General features: G+C 39.2%; 1 protein-coding gene across 4 annotated transcripts in view; it reads right to left on the bottom strand.

Moving 5' to 3' along the window:
- Nucleotides 1-11,897: 11,897 nt before the first annotated feature.
- Nucleotides 11,898-19,615, bottom strand: part of CPLANE1 (ciliogenesis and planar polarity effector complex subunit 1) — a 128,585-nt gene continuing 120,867 nt past the window's right edge. For all 4 annotated transcript variants that reach the window (XM_033421246.2, XM_033421252.2, XM_033421253.2 and 1 more), the window contains 2 exons: nt 12,885-13,057; nt 11,898-12,363 (listed from right to left, as the gene is read on the bottom strand). In XM_033421246.2, the coding sequence (XP_033277137.1) occupies nt 12,190-12,363; nt 12,885-13,057 (347 nt within the window). In that variant the 3' untranslated portion in view covers nt 11,898-12,189. The remainder of the gene's footprint in view (nt 12,364-12,884; nt 13,058-19,615) is intronic.

Raw genomic sequence — 19,615 nt, 5'->3', positions numbered from 1 at the left:
TTAGTTGATTTGCATAGTTGATGCTCAGAAATAGTAATGCCTAAAATTTACAGGGAATGAGGTCTGTTTCAAAGTTAAGTCTTTTTAAAAATATGTACTATTTTTAAGTCAGCTTTTTAAATCTGACCTCTAGAATGTTAAGTTTTATGAAATTGGCCAATAAATGAAGATACTCAATTTGTGAGGAAGAGTGACATTGCCATAAAATACCTTTTTGTGAACACCTATTAAACCACTATGAACATACCTTTACAGGATCCATTTCCTATGTGGAATTATTTCAGAACATTTTCTTGAAGGAAATGTTTTCTCATTCTTCTTTTTCTTCCACTTAATTGCATGTTTCCTCTTCCTTTTTACCATGAACTACGTGGAACAAAACTATTATAGATTGGGTTTTTTCGCCTCTGGAGTTTTATTAGCAAAAGATTTGAGGTGGCTTTTGAAAACAACAATGATATATCAATAAGAGTAAAATACCAGTTAGGAAAAGTAGAATGTAAAACCCAGCCTCTAGAATTTTAAAGAATAGAGATGTGGGTAAAAAAAAAACAGCCAGTTTTGAATGCTGACATTCAGTGATGCATGGTGTTTGTTTTTTTTTAAAGGAACATTTATTTATTTGTTTGTTTGTTTTTGGCTGCGTTGGGTCTTCGTTGCTGCATGCGGGCTTTCTCTATTTGCGGCGAGTGGGGGCTACTCTGCAGTGCGTGGACTTCTCATCGAGGTGGCTTCTCGTTGCGGAGCATGGGCTCTAGGCACGTGCGCTTCAGTTGTGGCACGCGGGGTCTAGAAACAGAGGCTCAGTAGTTGTGGCACACGGGCTTAGTTGCTCCGCGGCATGTGGGATCTTCCTGGACCAGGACTCTAACCTGTGTCTCCTGCATTGGCAGGTGGATTCTTAACCACTTCACCACCGGGCAAGTCCCCATGGTGTCTTTTAATTTTTACAAAAACTGCTAGTTAAATCTTTTTTCCCCATTTTGTAGATAAGGAAAACTGAGGCTCAGCAGGATTTAGTAATCTGCTTTTAAGTGTTATAATAGGGATTTAAATTTGGAGTTGGAGTAATTGCATCTCACTACTCTAAGTTAATTGAACATCAAGCATTAAAGGAGAGGATCCCTCTTGAAAGTAAACAGTTCTTAGAGGATCCTTGGAGTATATATACTTGGGGATCCTATTTAGAGTAATGCTTCTGTTAGCTTGGTTGGTCATAGATGAATTGCTGTCTTCAGGAATTTTCCATCTATTCTAAGCTCCAATATTTTAGCTATTAATATATTAATATTGATATAATTGATGAAACCCTTAAATATACAAACCAAGGTTTTCAAAAAGTAGATTTCTCAAATGTGATTTTAGGTCTTAACACTAAAATAAGTTAAGGCCTTGGCAGTCAGTTGTACAAAATCAAAATTTTGAAGTGTATTGGGAATATACAAATTTCAATCTATAGTTTGTTGATAAGTAGTAAGCTGTACCATGTTTTATTGATTTGTATTGAAAAGAGGTTATATTTGAAATGAACATTTCTAAGTATGCCTTCACTTTTTATATTAATATGAAATTTAATATTTTCTTATTTAAATTATTTGTTGTTTTGACGAATGGGTCATTTTTTTAAAAATCCGTACCAAGATACAAATTCAGGAAATAGAATTTAGTAATCTCTAGGAGAAGAAATTCTGAACTTTTAGGGGAAAGTAGTATATGGCTTATTCTGTTAATATGTTGAGTATTTGAATTGTTAGCAGGTAAACTGAAGGACACGGCAATTTGTAACAACTGTAGTCTGTTTCATGAAGACAGGTAAGTCTTTTTGGCCAACCCAATAGATTTCATGACCAGCAAGCAAATTTATCATACCTTCATTTAGAAAATGAATTTAACCAAGAAGGTGTATGGTTCTCCCTCTCCCACACACCATTTTTAGTTGCATAAAGCACTCATCCTGGTCCCTATCTTAATGTCCAGGTAGTCTGCATCTTTAGAAATATTGATATCAACTGGAATAAGATTACTTTTGCAAATATAAAATGCATCAGATTACCCATTAAAAATAATAATTTGAAACATTCGATAGTAATGTTTGCTCTACAAAAGTTCTGCTTGTGTGAACCTTTTGCCTTGCTCATTTTAAAACTATTTATGAAGTTTAACCCTTCGCTAATTTTTGTCATAGGAGATACTTACTACACAAATTGATTTTATTTTTATTTATGTGAAGGTTTTTTTAATTCACTTGTCCTATTGGTCCCATCTGAGAAACATTTGTGTGTAAATTTGGTATGATAGAAAGGTCACTGACCAAATTCCAGTTTGTATAGTATATTGACCAAGTGGTCATAAAATCCTCGTACGTTTTGCATGACAACCAAGAGAAAACCACCAACCCACCCTTCCTTTTTAAGACTCCCGTTGTGTATGGCTTCATTGCTCATAGTGATGCCATATGCACACAATTTTTTTTTCTCATCAGAATTTAACTTTTAACTTTTTGTTATGGAACCACCATGTAGTTACCACTCAGTTTCAATCAATTCTGAATTTCTGATCAAGCTTGTTTGCATTATACCCTATACACTCCTCTCCCTCATTTTTCTGAAACAAATCCGAGGCATCATATTATTTCATCTATAAAAATATCTTTAAATGTTAAATACTCCTTGACCTCAAGTATCCAGTAAGTGTTCATATTTTCACTTTCCTCAAAAATGTCCTTTTTTTAGTTTTTATATGTATCTTCATCTGCCTTTTATTTGCAAATTTTTCATGAATAAAGTCTTTGGATTCTTAAGAAAATAGTTAATTCTAAATAGAGGGATAACAGTTATTTTCTGGTTTGTAATCATTTTTCTTACCTGAATTTATTGTACATTTAAGAGTCGTTGTCTCTCATCCAAACTCATGTATTTATTCTTGAGCGTGGATAATTAGAACAGAGGTACCATTACAGAGATAATGAAGTAAGGAGATAGGTCTAGTTTTCAGACAGATGGTGATAAACATCCTTTGAATTCTACTTGGCAAATGCCAAGCAAGCAATTGGAGATAAAGAACTGAAGTAAGGAAACAGAGGTTTAAATAGATAACAGAGGATACCCTAGGATTATAGTCCCTCTGTTAGAAACTTTTGTGTTAATTATTGTTTCAAATAAGTGGACTACAAACTGATTATTTTTTACTCTATAGTTCATAGGCATTACAGTTTTTGCTGAATGGAATTTTGCCTCTGTGTTTGTATTTGTTATTTTTTTCAGTCATTGTTTAATCTCAGTCACTTAGACACTTAGAAATGAAAAGTTATTTTGTGTTACTTTGTCAAGTAGTTCTAGGGTCTTCACCTTTGACATTAGCCTTTCTTCTGCTAAGACATGCCTGTAAGTTTGGCTTGATCATAACTTGCCTAGAATTATAATTTAGGCTTACCCTTATTAGATTTAGATTCTGAAATGAATGGGAAAAGTAATTATAATCTAGGTTTGTCATAAAAGCTAAACCAACAGTGGATCTGCACATTCCATAGTTTTAAAAATACAGAATTACACAATATGAGGAATCTGAGAAATCCTTTAATCCAGATGTTCTTAACCACTTTGTAATTCATGAACTTCTTTGAGAACCTAATGAAAACCATGAACTCTCTCTCCTTAGGAAACTGAACAAATTTATATCCAGAATTGTGCATACAATTTCAAGGGATTTATGGTTACCCCACCCAGGTCTGTGTATGAATGACCTGACTTGAAAATCTATGGATTACAAGTTAAGAGATCCTTTCTAATCCAAACCCTTCTTTTTAAGGTGAAGTTGAAGCTCAAAGAGGTGACTTGTTACCTATAAGCTACATACTTACTTAGAGCCAAGAGTGAGCCAAGAGCAACCCTCCAGATGTGCTTAATAAGGAAGATTTCGTCAGGTCATTCTTCAGGCACAGGTTGAGATCTGAATGAAGGCTACTTGATGGCTAAATGTAACTTTTGAGATGCCCACCATCCTGTTAGATAAATGGATATGGTAAAATGTAGTATGTATATATATATATTTTTTTAATTTATTTTTTGGCTGCGTTGGGTCTTCGTTGCTGCGCCCGGGCTTTCTCTAGTTGCGGTGAGTGGGGGCTAGTCTTTGTTGCTATGCGCAGGCTTCTCATTGCAGTGGCTTCTCTTGTTGCAGAGCACGGGCTCTAGGTGCACAGACTTCAGTAGTTGTGGCTTGTGGGCTCTAGAGCGCAGGCTCAGTAGTTGTGGCGCATGGGCTTAGTTGCTCCGCGGCATGTGGGATCTTCCTGGACCAGGGCTCAAACCCGTGTCCCCTGCATTGGCAGGCGGATTCTTAACCACTGCGCCACCAGGGAAGCCCAAAATTTAATATTTTATGTGTTCTATTTTTAATTATCTTTTACATTACCTGGCTTAATATAGAAGACTAAAACTTGGATTGATGAGAAGTCAGAAGACATAGTCTGAAGCCATTGTTTCAGAAATAAGTGTTACATGAAGTTTGGTAAATAAAATCATTTAGCCATGTTAAGTGGGAACTTGAAGTGTGAGCAGCACAGGGTGTGGGTAGTAAAGTATCGAAAAATGAAGTTACAGAACTAAGGAGAGGTAAGTATAGAATTACGAGAATTTAAATGTGTAGGGAGTGGAAGGACCTTAAGCAAGGGATTACTGAAAGCTCACTCCGTGGGTGTCAAGAAGAGGATATTAGTGCAATGTAGTCTCAGGGATGGTTAGAGCCTGAACTAGGATAATGATGATAGTAGGGATAAAGAAGATTGGAGAGATTGCAGATGTATTTAGGAACTAAAAACAGCAAGACTTGACAGTTGACTGATAAGGTAAAAGAAGACAGTTGTCTAGAATAGCTATCGGGTTTCTCTACTTCAGATGACTAGGTTCAATTTTAAATCTGTTGAAAGTGAGTGCCTATGGGATGTTCAGGTGATGTGCAGAAGGTGGGAACATGACACTTTCAGGGGGACGTTTGGTCAAGGGCTACATTTGGGACTCATCAGCCACGTAAGCTGTAGTTACAGCGAGCAGTGCAGAGCCGAAGAACAACCTTGGAGGCTACTAACATTTAAGGTGCAGCAAGAAAATATGCATTTGTGATGGAGGCAGGTGAAATGATTAGAAGAGTCTGGGAAGAATCCAGAACTAAGGGATTAGAGAGTTTCAAGAAGGTAGAGAGCAGCACGTGAAATGCCACAGTAAGACTGAGACTGAAAAATGCTTGATCCCGCCATTCAGGATGTAAATGGTAAATTTTAGGGAGAGTTGTTTCAGGGAAGATGAGAGCAAAGCCAGATTGTGGTTGAGTTGAGAAATAAATGAGAATCAGGGAGAGTGGCAAGGGCGGGAAGAGAGACAACAGAGTACTGAAATGCTGAGTAGTGAAGCTAGAGAGAAAAGCAGATAATAAAGGGCCTAAAAAGCATATTTAAGAGTTTGGAAGGGCTTTAAACAGTAAATATCCTCAGGGTTGTGGTTCAGAAAAAGCACTCACTGGCTACAATGTGGGGGATTGTGAAGATGCCAAACTGTATTATTTTTCCCAGCAGCACTCAGCTGCACAGCAGGAGTGACTCATCAGTGAGCCAGGGGCGGGAGTTTGTTGGGGGTATAGTTGAAGAGCTGGATTGAGAGAAAATGGAAGGATCAAAGTTCAGAGGTCTCCAAGAAGTGGGAGAGCAAGTAGAATGAGAGTGGCGGAAGTGGAGTAGTGGAGTGATAAAGTCAGAGGACTGTGTGGGATTTCTGAGGTAGAGTGGTTCTGGAAACCGGGTAGGGAATGTGACCGTAAGAATGAATGAATCAAGTGAACAGGTGGAGTTTGGTACTGCAGAGATGAAGGAATCACAGGCTACATTCTGCACTCCTTTCCTGAGCTTAAAGCATTGGATTCTACCTCTTTTTTTTCCTGTCATACTGTTTGTCTTGGAGATCAGTTGGTATTGACACTGGTTCATTACTTTTAGTTTTTGCAAATTCAGTTATTTTACAAGTATTTGCTGAGTGCATACTATCAGCAACAAACTGCTGGACCCACTGGCAACAAGCTTGTGTTTCTAGTGGAAGAGATAGGAAATGAACCACAAAGTACACAATTATAGTTATTAAGTTACAGTTGAAATGAGTGCTTAAAAGGAAAAGTAACAGAAATCATGAGAGTATGTAGCACTAAAATAGTCTGGAGGGTTGGGGGAGACAAGAAAGGCTTCCTTCTCCAAGTGAAACTAATCCTCGGATAAAGCCTGACATGTAATATATATAATAGATACCAAATAATGTTGGTTGAACCACTGATAAAAGGGAGAACTTCTCTTTTTTTTTTTTTTTTTGTTCCCAGCAGTTCATTCCTTAGGGACATGATAGTTGAACTCTATAAAGTCTGAGGGAAAAAAATTAGATGAAAGAAGGGGATGTGAGAAGAATCCCAAATTGATGACAAGGCATATGCAAAGGGCCTGAAGAAAAGCGCATATCGCTTAAAGCTTTGCAGTTCCTGTGAATGGCAGAGAAAAAAAGAGTAATGATGAAGCTGATGAAATAGATGGGCCAAATCACGCTTTTGTAGGCCATGTTAAGGATGTCCTATGAGCAATGGGGAGCCATTAAGAAATTAAGATAGGTGGGAAGTGGAACAGGGATTTGCTTTTGTGAAGTCAGATTTGCATTTTTATTTATTTTTAAATTTATTTTATCTTATTTTATTTTGGCTTTATTGGGTCTTCATTGCTGTGCACGGGCTTTCTCTAGTTGTGGAGAGCGGGAGCTACTCTTTGGTGCTGTACGAGGGCTTCTCATTGCGGTGGCTTCTCTTGTTGCAGAACCCAGGCTGTAGGCACGCGGGCTTCAGTGGTTGCAGCATGCAGGCTCAGTAGTTGTGGTGTGCAGGCTCTAGGGGGCATGGGCTCAGCAGTTGTGTGGCTCGCAGGCTCTAGAGCACAGGCTCTGTAGTTGTGGCGCACGGGCTCAGTCACTCTGTGGCCTGTGGGATCTTCCCGGACCAGGGATTGAACCCGAGTCCCCTGCATTGGCAGGCGGATTCTTAACCACTGCACCACCAGGAAAGTCCAGATTTGCATTTTTTAAAGAGCACTGACAATGATATGAGGGGGACCAATAACGCCCTGTGGAAGGTGATGATGATAACTCTGGCTGGGGTGGTGGTGGTAGAAGGAGAGAAGTAGCCTTATCTGTAGAAGTGGTTAGGATGTTTAAGTTGGTCACATAGCTTTGGTAGGCTAAAATAATGGCCAACAATTAAAAATTAAATTGTAACGAGGAGAGAACAGGTGTGAATTTCCTTAGTAAGTTTTGATGAGTGAGACAAATATTCCTGGGTAGATATCCACACAAAAGACAACATGACTTACCCCTGATTCATCTGGAGGACAGCCCATGAGGAATAACCATGATTTGAAGTGAGGAAAGGAACCAAAAAAAGAGAAAAATAGTCTTGGATAGCTTAAAACTGTCAACTGAATCTTTAAAATCCTGCTTTTTATACAGTTCAGAGTAATTCCAAAATAGATTTTAATGAGACAGGCTTTTAATATAATTACAGGCAACCACTCTGATTTCCTTGGGTAGCTAACATGCATATTTCTAAAGAATGTACTGTTGCAATGTATTAACTCTGGAACTTAGATATTGAGTTATATTATCATCTATTGACTGATTTTAGTTTATTTTTGCGGCACACGGGATCTTTGTTGAGGCATGTGGGATCTTTTGTTGCAGCGTGCAGGCTTCTCTCTAGTTGTGGCATGCAGGCTCTAGAGCACGTGGGCTTAGTTGCCCCGCGGCATGTGGGATCTTAGTTCCCCGACCAGGGATCGAACCCGCGTCCCCTGAATTGGAAGGTGGATTCTTTACCACTGTACTACCAGGGAAGTCCCCTATTGACTTTTTTATGATAAAGACTTGGCTCTTATAGTCTTTCCCTCTCCTCCCAGTATGGATATCAGTATATTTAATAGGAATTTATGTAATATAAAACTATGTAAATATTGTTCAATCAGAGCTAAGTTTACTATGAATACATTTCCTTTATCGTATATTCTTGTTTTCCTTTTAGTGAAATTGCTTTGCTTTTTCACTTACATAATTTCCATATAGAGCTCCAAAAGAATTACAGATTTCTTTCATATCATTCATTTGTTTGAGTCTTCTCCCCCGCTGCCCCTCTTGCATTCCTCCATCAAGAAACTCCTTCCTGGAGCTGTTCTTACTTTTGCACCAATCTGGACCGATTTTTCAGGACTGCTGCAAAGGTGTTCTACCAGACTTTTTCTATCCCTCTTCTGGTAAGATCCAGAACCCATGTCTGGAACCCAAAACTTCCTCCTTTTTGCTTAAAAATGTTCAGTTTGCTTGAGCATATCCTGCAGTAGTTTCCTAAGAATGGACACATAAGGACAAAATTTTCGAATCATTAGATGTCTGAAAATGTCATTATTCTCACCTCATGGTTGATAGCTGGGTCTAGAATTCTAAATTGAAATTTTTCCCTTTGAAAGTATTTTCACCATAATCTAGCCTGTGTTGTTGTTGTTAAGAGGGCTGCTACCATATTGATGATTATTCCTTTGTTTATGACTTGTGCTTTCCCGCTCTAGAAACTTAGGATATTTTCTCTATTTCTCATATTGTAAAATTTCACTATGGTGTTTCTTAGTGGATCTCTTTGCGAAATTCATTCTACAGGGCATGTTGTAGACTTTTGATCTGTGTTCTTAGCTATGGAGAATTTTCTTTGATAATTTCTTCCCCTTGGTTTCTTCTATAATTTTTTTTAAATTAATTAATTTATTGGCTGTGTTGGGTCTTCGTTGCTGTGTGCAGGCTTTCTCTAGTTGCAGCGGGCAGGAGCTACTCTTCGTCGTGGTGCGTGGGCTTCTCATTGTGGTGGTTTCTCTTGTTGTGGAGCATGGGCTCTAGGTGGACGGGCTTCAGTAGTTGTGGCACATGGACTCAGTAGTTGTGGCTCGCAGGCTCTAGAGCATAGACTCAGTAGTTGTGGTGCATGTGCTTAGCTGCTCCGCGGCATGTGGGATCTTCCCAGACCAGGGATCGAACCCGTGTCCCCTGAATTGGCAGGCAGATTCTTAACCACTGCACCACCAGGGAAGCCCCTCTCTATAATTTCTGTTAGTCAGATATTATTCTTCCTGGACTGATCTCAGTTACATTTTTTGCTTTTTTTTTTTTTTTTTTTTTTTGTCTTTTGAGTCTATCTTTGAGAGTTTTTCGACTTTATCTTCTAACTCTGCTATTAAAATTTTTATTTCAGCTATATTTTAAATTTCAAAGAGTTTCTTCTTGTTCTCTGATTGCTCCTTTCATACAGTAACTTGTTTTATTTTATGAATGCAACATCTCATATTTATCTATCTGTCAGATTAAAAAGTAGCATCCTCGCCATTTGGAGGCCTGAGCTCAAGCCACAGCCAGTGCTTCACGTGTTCAGAGTTAAGGAGGCTGATAAATCACATTCCTCAGTCCTTGGAATTCTGATTAGAATTATAAACTGAAGTCAGATACAGATAAAACTAACAGCTTTATTGTCAGTGGAGCCAGGGGAGAGAACATATTGTAGCCTGGACTTGCAGTCCAGCTTGCTGTCATTTGCCCCAAATCTAGACACCCATCCATCTGCTGGGGGAGTGCTCTGCAAAGCAAACATTTAATCATCTACTTAGCTTCCTGAAGTAGCTGCCCCTTACTCGTCAAACGCCAGAAGTAGGGACTTGGTGAATGCATGTATACTCATTTTTAAAATGGGAATCAATTGATGTTGAACTCTTGCCACTCACCAATAAGAAATATGTCTTCTTTATTAACGGAAATGTGAGAATAGGGCTTCCTCTGTCGTTGCCTGAGCCTTCCAATTTGTTAGCTTTAAAAAACCACTTGTTCTGTTTCTTGCATGACCTTTTTGTTGTTGTTTTGCTCATTTAATTTTGACTCTCCCTTTCATGAAAAGGGCTTTCTCTTTGTGTCAAGTGATGCCTAACTGTCCATTCAGGTTTTTGAGCAAGGTACTAGAAAGCTTATTGAAGCTCTTTATTGAAGCTCTGAAGGGTTAGAGGTGGATTTCATCTGGTGAGCTCCACTCTAGAGCAGTGGTTGGCAAACTTTCTCTAAAGAGTCAGAAAATAAGTATTTTAGGCTTTGCAAGTCACATGGTCTATGTAGCAACTATGCAACTCTGCCACTGACAAGCAAAAGCAGCGTAGATATCATGTGAATGGATGGGCAGGTTGTCTTTCAGTAAAACTTTATTTACAAGAACAGAAAGCAGGCCAGATTTGCTGATCTCTGCTCTAAAGTAATCAGGTGGGAAGTTGGACTCCTGCCTCGGGCATAGCTACTGGGAGCTCTTTGCACAAGGGATACAGAGATGAGTTGCAACTGTTCTAAGACTTACACCGTGATTGTCTCACTGGGTCCCTTTCTGTGCTTGTCAGCTCTGAGTCTTAAATTCACTGTTCATCACTATCCTCCTCTGCACAAATTCTATTATGGCCTCCTCACCCTCTTACACCTCCTGTGACTTCTCTCCTCCAGTGATATCTCCTCTCCAGTTCTCTTCGTTTGTGTTGATTTATACATTTAAAAATTCTTTTATTATCCTTTCACTTAGGTCTTAGAAGGAATAAAATTAATTTATCAGTAGGAGCTGAAGTAGGAAAGGAAGGCTGCAGTTGGTGTTTCTAAGCCAGGCCCACGGATATAATTTCTTGGCAGCTTTGTGTCTGAGCTTCCTTTGCTAACAGATTCCAAACTCAGCCAGAATTAAGAACAGGACACTCAGATGTGGCTTTAGTTTAGATATACATGATACTAAATGCTGTATATTTTCTAATAAAAATGTGAGCAAAATAATATTGTTTTGAGAAATTGGGGAATCCTTTTGATAACTGGAGGTATTCCCAAGCATGGTAAGTGCTTGAAATCTAGATATGGAAACTGCTTCTTTTAACCCTTGTTTGTTTGGAAGGTATGCAGTCTAGACCCTTCCTTGTAAGGATGTTTCTTTCCTGTGTCAGGCATGCTACAAAACTGTCGTACTGCAGTTTTTTGAAGACTAAGAGAACATATTCAAGCTAGAGGCTGGAGGCTGCCTAGGACCATCAGTCTTCTGCTGACATGCTCTACCCTCCTTCAGTCCTTATTTTCAGGTTTGCTGTACGGATGTAAAATTGACTGAGACCAAGAAAAGACTTCCACTTGCAGCTATGACAAAGTAACTGGCACGTGACCAGTCTGCATGCCTTAACCATAAAATTGGACAAAAAATGTGAGGCAACTGCTTTTAGACACTGGACAAGCAGCGTGCAGTGCGAGACAGTGATCCCCGACGGAAGGGAAGCTCATGAGGTAAGTCTCATAAATGCTTGGCTCTCTGCTTTAAGGGTATTATCCCAACTCCAGCATAACGAGCTATGTCCAAGCAGACCACAGTGGCCCCACTGAGCTGACAAGGCAGAGATCAAAGTGCAGGGTAGTAGCAGTGGCCAGACTCTGCAAGGCACCCAAAGTATCCAACTCTTTCTTCCTCCAAGGCTTTTCACGATACAGGGCAGAGGACAGAAGACCTGGCCCATATGGAACATGTTTTATTTAGAAGTTCAGGATTAGTGGAAGGTGGCTGGTTCCTTTTCACCCCACAGCCAAGTCCTACACAATTTTAGGATATCTTTTAAAATGGAGTTCATTATTGAGCGTCTCTGGTGAGAGTGTGATTTTCTTCACCTCAATGAAAGCATTTTTTTTTCCTATCAGGTTTACCCAGCTAAGGTTGCTTCTTAAAACTCAGGGGGTAAAGGATGAGGCAAGACAGAAGGTTTTTATTGAAAGAAGCTTAAATATTATACAAGCTTGGCTTGAAAGGTACTGTTTATTTCATCATTTAAAAAATTATACCTAAAGATAATAAGTCAAATGCAAAAACATATAACACATCTATAGTTAACCCCTTTCCCTCGAAGGCAAACTTATTGAGAAATGTTTATTTTTCCTCTTAAAATGTCTAATCCAGGTAATAATATGCCTGCAGGTGGTAAATTCACATTGCTTCTTTCATTGCTTCTCTCCCTTAAACCCACAGATCTTTCAGAACTACAACACTGAGTTGCTGGCCTTTGCGTGGAAGCAGAGTGACATTCAGGTCTTACAGGTCCAGGGCCCGGTGGACAGACGGGCTCTTGTCCTCCACACCGGCCACCATATCTTCGACGGCATCCCAGTCAAGCTTGCTGAGGATGCTGCCCGTGCTCTCAGACAAGCTGTCCGTGCCACCCACCCCAAAAGGAGGCTCTGGCTTTTCTTCAGTTGGTGATGAGTCCTATCAAATTGAGAAAGACAGTAAGTTGTGGTCCTAGCCGGAGAAAAAATAAATGGAACATGAACTAAATTTTCCAAAGATTCTAGAGCTGCTCATCCACCGAACACTGAAGGAAACATGAAGGGAACCAGGGCTGCGGTTGCCCAGCACATCTAGATTGGCAGTGGGCTGAATGAGCATCACCCGACACAAGATGCTGGCGCCAGGTCTGAAGAGTGGACAGAATAGATTTTTATGTCTATAGTACAATGATCTGTTCTTACATTTTTGTTGTTGTGTCTTGTTTTTTGAGTCTTTTTTTTTTTTTTTTAGATTAAAAAGAAAATACACAGTCAAGGAAAATTCTGCATGATAAATGCTGGAGTACTAAGCCACAAGTGTAGATGCTTTGAATCGCTACTTCAAACTGACCTAATAATCTTTCAGTATGTCTACATCCCACTAAATAAATAAACAAAAAAAAAAAAACCTAAAGAACCCAAGGAACCACTAGGCAAACTGGAACCTGGAACAACGTGTACCTGTAGAAGGGAACTGTGACTCTCATACAGAATCGCACGGATGTCTGAAGGTACCATCCAGGGGCTCACCACAGTCTCCTCTCTCTCATACTCTAAACATACCTCCTTGGTTTGAGGGGCAAGACCAGCACTTGTGTGATTTTCTGTACACCGCAGACAGGGAGCATTAGACCCTTTCAAGGGAAAAGAACAATGCATACATTAGGACTGATTCATTTATAAGTTTGTTACTTACAATGACTTTTATAATCAAACCCAAGGCAGTCACACCTTACCTAATATTTAAATCACAAGGTCTGGATATGGTTGGCTTTAGGGTTCCAGCAATTCCTATTCTATGTGAGAGAAGGAAATTGAATTCTGGCCACCTCTTTTGTTTTGTTTTCCTTTTTATTTTATATTGGAGTACAGTTGATTAAAAATGTTGTGTTAGTTTCAGGTGTACAGCAAAGTGATTTAGTTATACATATACATGTATCTATTCTTTTTCAAGTTCTTTTCCCATTTAGGTTATTACAGAATATTCAGCAGAGTTCCCTGTGCTATAGTAATAGTAGGTCCTTGTTGGTTATCTATTTTAAATATAGCAAGCATGTATATGTCAATCCCAAACTCCCAATCTATCCCTCCCCCCCACCCTTCTCCCCTGATAACCATAAGTTCGTTCTCTAAGTCCGTGAGTCTGTTTATTTTGTAAGTAAGTTCATTTGTATCATTGTTTTTAGATTCCACATATAAGCGCTATCATATGATATTTGTCTTTCTCTGTCTGATGTACTTTGCTCAGTATGATAATCTCCAGGTCCATCTATGTTGCTGCAAATGGTATTATTTCATTCTTTTTTTTTTTTTTTTTGCGGTACGTGGGCCTCTCACTGTTGTGGCCTCTCCTGTTGCGGAGCACAGGCTCCAGACGTGCAGGCCCAGCGGCCATGGCTCACGGGCCTAGCCGCTCCGCGGCATGTGGGATCTTCCCAGACCGGGGCACGAACCTGTGTCCCCTGCATCGGCAGGCGGACTCTCAACCACTGCGCCACCAGGGAGGCCCTATTTCATTCTTTTTAATCGCTAATATTCCATTGTATATATGTACCACTTCTTCTTTATCCATTCTTCTGTTGATGGACATTTAGGTTGCTTCCATGTCTTGGCTATTGTAAACAGCACTGCAATGAACACTGTGGTACACGTATCCTTTTGAACCGTGGTTTTCTCCAGATATATGCCCAGGAGTGGGATTGCTGGATCATATCGTAGCTCTAGTTTTAGATTTTTTAGTAACCTCCATACCATTCTCCATAGTGGATATACGAATTTACATTCCCACCAACATTCCTTTTCTCCACACCCTCTCCAGCATTTATTGTTTGTAGACTTTTTGACAATGGCCATTTTCACTGGTGTGAGATGATAGCTCATTGTAGTTTTGATTTGCAATTTTCTAATAATTAGCAATGTTGAGCATCTTTTCATGTGCCTCTTGGCCATCTGTATATCTTCTTTGGAGGAATGTCTATTTAGGTCTTCTGCCCACATTTTGATTGGGTTTTTTTTTTTGATATTGAGGAGCTGCATGAGCTATTTGGAAATTTTGGAGATTAATCCCTTGTTGGTCACATTGTTTGCAAAAATTTTCTCCCATTCCATGGGTTGTCTTTTTGTTTTGTTTATGGTTTCTTTTGCTGTGCAAGTTTTTGAGTTTAATGAGGTCCCATTGGTTTATTTTTGTTTTTATTTCCATTACTCTAGGAGACGGATCAAAAAGATATTACTGTGATTTACCTCAAAGAGTGTTCTGCCTGTGTTTTCCTCTAAGAGTTTTATAGTATCTAGTCTTAATTTATGTCTTTAATCCATTTTGAGTTTATTTTTGTGTATGGTGTTAGGGAGTGTCCTAATTTCATTTTTTTACATGTAGCTGTCCAGTTGTCCCAGCATCATTTATTGAAGAGATTGTCTTTTCTTCACTGTATAGTCTTGCCTCCTATGTCATAGATTAATTGACCATAGGTGTGTGGGTTTATCTCTGGATTTTCTATACTGTTCCATTGATCTGTATTTCTGATTTTGTGCCTGTACCATACTGTTTTGATTACTGTAGCTTTGTCATTTAGTCTGAAGTCAGGGAGCCTGATTACTCCAACTCTGTTTTGCTTTCTCAAGATTTCTTTGGCTATTTGGGGTCATTTTTGTGTTTCCATACAAATTGTAAAATTTTCTGTTCTAGTTCTGTGAAAAATGCCATTGGTAATTTGATAGGGATTGCATTGAATCTGTAGATTGTCTTGTGTAGTACAGTCATTTGGACAATATTGATTCTTCCAATCCAAGAACATGGTATATCTTTCCATCTATTTGCATCACCTTTGCTTTCATCAGCATCTTATAGTTTTCATAGTACAGATCTTTTTGCCTCCACAGGTAGGTTTATTCCTAGGTATTTTATTCTTTTTGATGCGATGGTAAATGGGATTGTTTCCTTGATTTCTCTTTCTGATTTTTCATTGCTAGTGTATACGAATGCCAGAGATTTCTGTGCATTAATTTTGTATCCTACAACTTTACCAAATTCATTGATGAGCTCTAGTAGTTTCCTGGTAGGATCTTTAGGATTTTGTATGTATAGTATCATGTCATCTGCGAACAGTGACAGTTTTATTTCTTCTTTTCCAATTTGCATTCCTTTTCCTTTTCTTCTCTGATTGCTAGAACTTCCAAAACTATGTTGAATAAAAGTGGTGAGAGTGGACATCCTTGTCTTGTTCCTGATCTCAGAGGGAATGCTTTCAGCTTTTCACAATTTTGTGTGATGTTAGCTGTGGGTCTGTCATATATGGCCTTTATTATGTTGAGGTATGTTCCCTCAATGCCCACTTTCTGGAGAGTTGTTATCATAAATGGGTGTTGAATTTTGTCAAAACCTATTTTTTTTTTTTTTTTTTTTTTTTGCGGTACGGGGGCCTCTCACTGTCGTGGCCTCTCCCGTTGCAGAGCACAGGCTCCGGATGCACAGGCTCAGCAGCCATGGCTCACGGGCCCAGCTGCTCCGTGGCATGTGGGATCCTCCCGGACCGGGGCACGAACCCACGTCCCCTGCATCGGCAGGCGGACTCTCAACCACTGCGCCACCAGGGAAGCCCTATCAAAAGCTTTTTCTGCATCTATTGAGATGATCATATAGTTTTTATTCTTCAATTTGTTGATATAGTATAGCACACTGATTTGCAGATACTGAAAATCCTTGCATCTTTCGAAAAAAATCCTACTTGACCATGGTGTATGATCCTTTTAATGTACTGTTGGATTTGAGGTTTTTCGTTTGTTTTTTGTTTTATTTGGCTGCATTGGGTCTTAGTTGCGGCAGGTGGAATCTTCACTGCAGCATGCGGGATCTTTGTGGTGTGCGGGCTCTTCATTGTGGTGTGCAGGCTTCTCTCTAGTTGTGGTGCATGGGCTCCAGAGAGTGCTGGCTCAGTAGCTGTGGTGCACAGGCTCACTAGTTGCAGTGTATGGGCCCAGAACGTACAGGCTCAGAAGTTGCAGGGGGTGGGCTCTCTAGTTGTGGTGCGCGGGCTCTAGAGTGCAAGGACTTGGTAGTGGTGGCACAGGGCTCACTAGTGGCATGTGGGCTCTAGAGCACACGGGCTCAGTAGTCGCCATGACTTGCCCTGTGGCATGTGGGATCTTAGTTCCCTGACCAGAGATTGAACCTGCGTCCCCTGCACTGGAAGGTGGATTCTTAACCACCGGATCACCAGGGAAGTCCCTGGATTTCGTTTGCTAGTATTCTGTTCAGGATTTGTGCATCTATATTCATCAGTGATATTGGCCTGTAATTTTCGTTCTGTGTGTGAGTGGTATCTTTGTCTAGTTTTGGTATCATGTGACACTGGCCTCATAGAATCAGTCTGGGAGTATTCCTTCATCTACAACTTTTTGGAAAGTTTCAGAAAGATAGGTGTTAACTCTTCTCTGGTTGTTTGATAGAATTCACCTGTGAAGCCATTTGGTCCTGGACTTTTGTGTGCTGGAAGTTTTTTAATTGCTGTTTCAATTTCAGTGCTTGTATTTGGTTTTCATATTTCCATTTCTTTCTGGTTCAGTTTTGGGAGATTGTACCTTTCTAAGAATTTGTCCATTTTTTCCAGGTTGTGCATTTTATTGGCATAGAATTGCTTGTAGTAGTCCCTCTGTATTTCTGTGGTGTCTGCTGTAACTTTTTTCATTTCTAATTTTATTGATTTGAGCCCTTTTTCTTGATGAGTCTGTCTGGCTAAAGATTTATCAATTTTGTTTATCTTCTCAAGAACAAGCTTTGGTTTCATTGATCTTTGCTATTGTTTTCTTTGTTTCTATTTATTTCTGCTCTGATTTTTATGATTTCTTTCCTTCTACTAACTTTGGGTTTTGTTTGTTCTTCTTTCTCTAGTTGCTTTAGGTGTAAGGTTAGGTTGTTTACTTGACATTTTTCTTGTTCCTGAGGTAAGATTGCATTGCTATAAACTTCCCTCTCAGAACTGTGTCCCATAGGTTTTGGATCATGGTGCTTTCACTGTCTTTTGTCTCCAGGTATTTTTTGATTTCCTCTTTGATTTCTTCAGTGATCCATGTTGTTTACTATTATATTGTTTAGCTTCCACATGTTTGTGTTTTTTACAGTTTTTTCGTAGTTGATTCTAATCTCATAGCATTGGGGTCAGAAAAGATGGTTGACATGATTTCAGTTTTCTTAAATTTACCAAGGCTCGCTTTGTGGCCCAGCATGTGACCAATCCTAGAGAATGTTCCACGTACACTTAAGAATGTGTATTCTGCTGCTTTTGGATGGAATGCTCTACAAATATCATCAATTACATCCATCTGGTCTAATGTGTCATTTAAGGCCTCTGTTTCCCTACTAATTTTAGGTCTGGATGATCTGTCCACTGATGAAAGTGGGGTGTTAAAAGTCCCACACTATTATTGTGTTACTGTTGATTTCGCTTTTTATGGCTGTTAGCATTTGCCTTATATACTGAGGTGCTTCTATGTTGGGTGCATATAAGATCGTTATATCTTCTTCCTGGATTGATCCCTTGATCATTATGTAGTGTCCTTCTTTGTCTCTTGAAACAGTCTTTATTTTAAAGTCAATTTTGTCTTATATGAGTATTGCTACTCCAGCTTTCTTTTGATTTCCATTTGCCTGTAATACTTTCCATCCCCTCACTTTCAGTCTGTATGTGTCCCTAGATCTGAAGTGCATGTCTTGTAGACAGCACATGTATAGGTCTTGTTTTTGTATCTATTCAGCCAGTCTATATCTTTTGGTTGGAGCATTTAATCCATTTATGTTTAAGGTAATTATTGATATGTTCTTGTTGCCATTTTGTTAATTGTTTTGGATTTGTTTTTGTAGGTCTTTTTTCTTTGCTTACTCTTTTGTTCTCTTTTGATTTGACTACCTTTCATGTTGTGTTTGGATTCCTTTTTTCTTTTTTGTATATCTATTGTAGATTTTTGGTTTGCGATTACCAAGAGGTTTTGATACAGCAGTCTACATAAACAGGATAGTTTTAACTTGCTGATCACTTAATTTCAAATTCATTTCCAATATCCTCCATTTGTACTCTCCTCACGATTGCTGCTTTTGATATCATACTTGTGTGTGGATGACTTCCTACCTTTACTGTATGTTTGCCTTTACTGGTTAGCATTTCTATTCATAATTTTCTTGTTTCTATTTGTGGCCTTTTCTTTTCCACCTAGAGAAGTTCCTTTAGCATTCGTTGCAAAGCTGGTCTGGTAGCGCTGAATTCTCTTAGCTTTTGCTTGTCTGTAAAGCTTTTGATTTCTCCATCGAATCTGAATGAGAGCCTTGCTAGGTAGAGTGTTCTTGGTTGAAGGTTCTTCCTGTTCATCACTTCCCTTCTGGCCTGCATACTTTCTGCTGAGGAATCAGCTTACAACCTTTTGGGAATTCCCTTGTATGTTATTTGTTGCTTTTCCCTTGTTGCTTTTAATATTTTTTCTTTGTCTTTAATTTTTGTCAATTTGATTACTATGTGTCTTAGCATGTTCCTACTTGAGTTTATCCTGCCTGGGACTCTCTGGGCTTCCTTAGACTTCTATGACTGTCTCTCTTCCCATGTTATTAGGGAAGTTTTCAGCTATTATCTCTTCAAATATTTTCTCAGGTCCTTTCTCTCCCTCTCCTCCTTCTGGGACCCCTATAATGCGAATGTTGGTGCATTTAATGTTGTCCCAAAGGTCTCTTAGGCTCTCATCATTTGTTTACATTCTTTTTTCTTTATTCTATTCTGCAGCAGTGATTTCCACCATTCTGTCTTCCGGCTCACCTGTCCATTCTTCTGTCTCAGTTATTCTGCTACTGATTCCTTCCAGTGTATTTTTCATTTCAGTTATTGTATTGTTCATCTCTGTTTCTTCTTTAATTATTGTAGGTCTTTGTTAAACATTTCTTGTAACTTCTCTATCTGTGCCTCCATTCTTTTTCGAAGAACTTGGATAATCTTTTCTGTTATTACTCTGAATTCTTTTTCATGTAGATTGCTCGTCTCCACTTCACTTAGTTGTTCTTCTGGGGTTTTATTTTGTTCCTTCATCTGGGACATATTCCTCTGCTGTCTCATTTTGTCTAACTTTCTGCGATGTGGTTTCCGTTCTGCAGGCTGCAGGGTGGTAGTTCTTGCTTCTGCTGTCTGCCCCCTGGTGGGTGATGCTAAGAGGCT

Source organism: Orcinus orca, chromosome 3, assembly GCF_937001465.1.
Source record: "Orcinus orca chromosome 3, mOrcOrc1.1, whole genome shotgun sequence".
Taxonomy (NCBI): domain Eukaryota; kingdom Metazoa; phylum Chordata; class Mammalia; order Artiodactyla; family Delphinidae; genus Orcinus; species Orcinus orca.
This window is presented reverse-complemented; position numbering and strand designations above follow the sequence as displayed.